Here is a 5,567-nt window from a genome sequence, read left to right as displayed (position 1 = left end):
GTATATGTGCGTGCTTATGTATGCATGTATGTATGTGTGCGTAGGTGTATATATGTGTATGCGTGTATGTGTGTATGGTGCGTGATGTGTATGCTAATGTATGTGTATTGTAAGTGCCTATGTATTTGTTCATGTACGTATATGTGTGTATCTGTGTATTATGTATGAACATGTGTATGTGTATTTGTACGTGTGCACATGTATGTGTATCTGTGTATGTGTATGCGTATGTGTGCAAGCGTGCGTATGTGTATGCATGTATATGCTTATGCGCGCGTGTATGTATGTGTGTGTATATGTGTGTGTGTGTGTATGTATGTATGTATGTACGTATGTATATATGTGTGTATGTATGTATGTATGTATGTGTGTATGTATGTATGTATGTATGTATGTATGTATTTCTGGGTTTCCTTCTTGCATTCCTGTATTTGTGTATATATATATGTGTGTATGTCTGTGTATGTGTGTGTATATGTGTGTGTACGTGTGTGTGTATGTGTGTGTATGCCCATCTGTTTGGCGTTAGTATGTGGACAGATGGCTTTTTTCAATATTTGTATTATTTTGTAATTCATTATTAGTTTCAAAAATTATATTCATTTAATATTTGATTGTGAATATGATTTTATATTAATTGATTGTAAAAATTCTTTCCCAACAAATTTATTATCAGATGGATAGATAATTCGATATACGATTAAAGCAAATAATCAGGAATTGAGTGGGAATTAATGAAAGTATATTAAATTAAATTAAATCCTAATATCGGTTTTAAGTTTATAATTATTGAACGTTCGAAAATTTGCTCTTTCTTTTTTTCTTTACAATAAGAAATTAAATTTAAAATTTTCAGGTATGAATAAAAGATTGGATTTGTTCCATTTCGCAAAATGTTAAACATTTTGTAAGAAATTCGTAATGAACGAAAAAATTGTCAAATTATACGAATGCGAAAATATGCTAAATAGCAATCGACAAACGAATTTCAATACTATTCGATGTTCTCCGATACCAACAGCACCAATAATTGAAGTAATCATTCATATGATTTAGATTAATCAACTGATAAGCTTTTTTTAACAATACCAATTATTGCTTAATACAATTTTGAAAATTTCATATTTGAAAAATTTTAAACTTGTGAATAAAAATTTAGTAAAAATTAATCTAAATTGTTTTAGCTATTTCGATTAATTAATTGGTTGATTAATTAACGACTGAGTTAAGTCATTGAATTAAATAAATAATGATTAGCGGTGAAGTAACAAAGAATTAATTTCTATTGCAGTAGTAAAATTATGTGAGAAAACAACTCATAATTACTTTTTTGGTTTAATTTTTCTTTGATTATTTTGTATATTTTAATTTTATATGTACGTGTTTTTGTTTATATTTACACGTACGTATTCATGCACATTTATTTGTACGTTTGCGTGTATTTATTTATACGTATACACATATGTATGCTTTTACTTATAATTAGATTTTATTAGAATTACGATAATTCATCTTCTTCCATCGCAATGGAACATAATCCGCCACCATACAGTCCGCCACTTCTACAACATTCAGAATATACGAAACCATTTTTGACAAGAATTTCAAGAAATGAGAACGGAAAATCACGACAATTACGACGATATGATACAAATATGATGTTTAAAATTGCATTATTTGAAGGAATAATTGCAAGTATAATTTATTCAGAAATATTTCTTCCTAATATTTTAAGTAATTTTAAGTAAGTATTATTGAAGAGACAAAAAAAAAAACTGAGAACAAATTCTTTTGAATAAACTTTTGAACAAATTTTTGAAAAAAAAGAAAAATGCAAATCAAATACGTAAATTTGATTTTAAATATTATAAATTTTTTCGAAATATTATATGAACAGTATATACTTTTTTTTTTTAAATCATATTCAGAATTTAATCACATTCTTTTATTTTTAATTATATTCAAATTAATTATATTTCAAAATCAATAGTTTTTCCTGTAAAATTTAAATCGTAGGTCGTGCCATAATATACTGATTAAATAAATCAAGTTTTTTTTTTTTACTTTTTGATATTTAAAAGTTTTGCAAATTTTGAATTTATTTAACAAATATAAGCCATATAGTTGTAGTTTAATTTGCTAAATAACTAAAACATAAATAAATTTGCTGAATATGAATTAAAATTGCCTCTTAAAAAGTTATGTAATGGTAAATTAAATTCAATTCTTTGAATGGTTAGCTTGTTGAAGTCAGTTTTAATACTCACATAGAGTGTTAGCCTTGTTGACATTTTTATGTCATCATGTCAGCATGAAATATGATATGTTGAAAAATCCTAAGATGCAATAAAATTGATTGAACAGATAGAAAAAAAAAAAAAAAAAACGAAATTGTAATTGCTTCGATTCAAATTTATTTATGCTTTAATTGTTCAACAATTAAAACTTCAACTATATGTTGATCAAACATATTTGTTGAGTAAATTCTAAAAAAAAAAAAAAGAAGGCAAAAGGTAAAAGAAGAAATAATGGAAAAATAAATATAAGACATTTCAGTTTTTATGCTAACTGGTGGTATTTGGTGCTTATACGATTCATTTGCATATTGTCCATACTATTCCGCCATTTGGACATCAAGCGTATTTGTCGTAAATGCTTTGGTTGGTATTGCAGCTGCAAAACGTTGTATCGTAAATCTATTTGTTGCATATTTGGTGCTCTCATTAATTGCCTTAATGCTAGGTGCTATCAGTGCTACAATCTCCGCTAGGTAAGTAAAAAATCTTTAAATGAAAAATATATAGTCAAAATTTGTTTAAAAAGAAAAAAACTATCGAATATGTAATTAATTAACAAATAATATGTAATTAATTAATATACATATAATGTGTAATTAATTAATGTACTAAAATTAATATTACATATTCTCAGTAAATATATTTTGATTCGTAACGATAAAATTATTATCATATAATATGTTTATTAATAATAATTAATAAATAAACGCATCACATAATATTATCATCAAAATATTCTTTTAGAAATTAGGTTGTTTCTGAAGAAATTTCAAATTGAAAAAAAAAAAGGGTCGAAATTTATTTCTTCAAAAGATGGTCGAAATTTATTTTTGAAAAAATTTCAAATTTGAAATAATTTTCGGATTCGAAGTATGAACATCATAATTACTATTAATAAATATCTTCAAAGTAATTTTATTTGTAATATTTTGTTGCTATAAATTAAGAGAAATGTTATGATGAGCACAATAAATTACTGTATCTCAAAAAGTTATTACAGGAATTGGTTTTTGATCGGTACTTATCAACATCCAAAAATTGATCGTAATCAAGCATTTTGTATGATCGGTGAATATGATGCTACTCGAATGCGATATATTCTGGCACAGATGAATCGTTATGATTTTAGACAATGTTTATTTCAACTTAAATTAGGTATTAGCATCAACAGTATACAATTTATCATTGCTATCATTGAAGGTTCGGTTTTTTTTTTTTTTCCATTTCTTTATTTTAATTCATTTTTAAAATTATTTTTTGATGTAAATTTTGAAATATTGAGGAATTTAAATTTTTGAATATTATATAATAAATATTTATTTTTAAATTTAACATTATTAGCATAAAGTTATGCATAATTGATAGAATTATTAGGATCATTTCTAGCGATACAAATAAATTCATATCATTTAGTATTAGCTAATTAGCTAGTATTAGCTAATTGCTAGATATTAACTTCTTAAAAAGAAAAAAGTAAAAAAATAAATTAGAATTTAACTTTTGCATAGTTATTAAATGTTATATTCATTTACTTTCTTAATAATTTCTAATATTTCTTCTAATACGGATATTTTGGATTTTAGTTTTAGTGTTTCCTTTTTTTTAGTATTTTGGTGGATTTTTTTAACAAATTTTTATGCGCATTACATTTAATTAAATCGTTCGATAATCTAATTAATGATCAATTTAGCTAAATTAATAATTGGAAGCTTTTGATGACTAGTATTATGTGACATTTTTTTCATAAATGTCCTAAATTATTCTTTTTTCCATGTCGTAGTAGTAGTATTGCTCACGTTACTGTTAGGTAAAAGTAAGTTATTTCCAGGTTAACGAAATATTGATTTCTAAATTATATCCTCCATGGAATATCCATTACCAATATCATTATTATTTTATCATTTAAATTTTATAGTACTATATATATGTATATATATATTAATTTCAGCAATACTTAATTTCCTTTCGTCAGTTCTATGCTGTAAACAAATATGTACAAAATGTTTTGGTACTTAATTACTTCACTACAATTAATTCACGGCTATTGATTGGACGAACATTCTATCACATTTATTATTCATTTATCACAAGTGATAAATATATTGGTTTCCCGTGCACTCTCCAACAATCATCAGCTTTGATCTTATCACTTAAATTTTATAATGCCATATATTTTTTGTTTAGTACAAATTTGCAGGAAATGTTATAATTTTTTTTTTTTTTCATTTTATAATAATTCCTTTATCACTATAATTTATAAGGCAATTCTTTACAATATTCGGCAATATTTTTCTTATTTTTTCTTAAAAATTATGGCAAATTATAATGAATCGCAGAATTTATATTAGTGAAATTAATTTGTTAATTAGCAAAAATTTTTAAGAAACATTGTTAATATGATAATTTAATAATCATTTACATCTGGTTTATTATTATATATGCTATCTATAATTTAAATGTTTAAATGAAATGGTATTTGTTATCATTTTCATGATAACAAATATGATTGTATTGATACAGTAAAATCTGGCTATGTATCATATGCTACAGTATTGCTCCGCTTTTTTCTTTTATGTTAAATTTTCCATGTTTCAATTGTTTCTTTTTTTTAGTTTTTTAAAATTTCTTATTACAAAATATATTGAAAGGATGAATCTTTTCTAATGTATTCTTAAGATAAACAATTAAACCTGAAGAATTTAATGAACAAAAAATTTAACAGGATTCCTCAAATTAAAATTTAAATAAAAAATTAAAACAAGAGAAAAAGGCAAACAAACAAACAAAGAAACAAACAATAACCTAATAAATTGAATGAATTTTCCTATTTCAATAATAGCAAATATGATTAAAGATATATAGGAAATATGAAATATGATAAAATAAATGATTAAAATTGTCAAAAATTGTTACAAAAAAAAAACAAAAACAAAAAGAAAAAATTGTCCTTCGCTTTATTATTTGTCCCTCAATTTTATTTTTTTTACTATGAAATTGAAAAATAACAATTAATGAAAATTTTTTCCTTTTTTATTGTTGAAAAAAAGAAAAATACAGATATCTCGAAAATTTTGCATAATATAAATGAAATAAAAACTTTTGCATTTTATCATTTTTAATTATTATTCTCATTTCAAAATGTTTCAAATAGCAGTTTTCCTCATTTATGTTATATGTGTTTCCGAAAAATTTGAGATTATTTGGGCTATGCAAACAACTGATGAAGGAATTAGCGATGAAGAAATTTATCCATCAGGTTAAAATTCTTTC

The 5,567-nt window shown here is 23.9% G+C and overlaps 2 protein-coding genes across 2 annotated transcripts; one reads left to right on the top strand and one right to left on the bottom strand.

The window, feature by feature from the left end:
* Positions 1–129: 129 nt before the first annotated feature.
* On the bottom strand, positions 130–423 carry LOAG_12173 (hypothetical protein; the record flags this gene model as incomplete). The annotated part of the gene is made up of 1 exon (XM_003147685.1): positions 130–423. One exon carries the CDS (start codon positions 421–423, stop codon positions 130–132), a length of 294 nt encoding a protein of 97 aa, XP_003147733.1.
* A 498-nt stretch (positions 424–921) lies between these two features.
* LOAG_12171 (hypothetical protein) lies at positions 922–3,724 on the top strand (the record flags this gene model as incomplete). The annotated part of the gene is made up of 5 exons (XM_020448493.1): positions 922–1,035; positions 1,497–1,695; positions 2,557–2,770; positions 3,298–3,497; positions 3,684–3,724. The coding sequence occupies 5 exons, from the start codon at positions 922–924 to the stop codon at positions 3,722–3,724; spliced, it is 768 nt and encodes a 255-aa protein (XP_020301367.1).
* Between the last annotated feature and the right edge of the window lie 1,843 nt (positions 3,725–5,567).

Source organism: Loa loa (assembly GCF_000183805.2).
Source record: "Loa loa unplaced genomic scaffold supercont3.430, whole genome shotgun sequence".
Classification (NCBI taxonomy): domain Eukaryota; kingdom Metazoa; phylum Nematoda; class Chromadorea; order Rhabditida; family Onchocercidae; genus Loa; species Loa loa.
The sequence above is the reverse complement of the archived record's forward strand: the minus strand, read 5'-3'. Positions and strand labels throughout refer to the sequence as shown.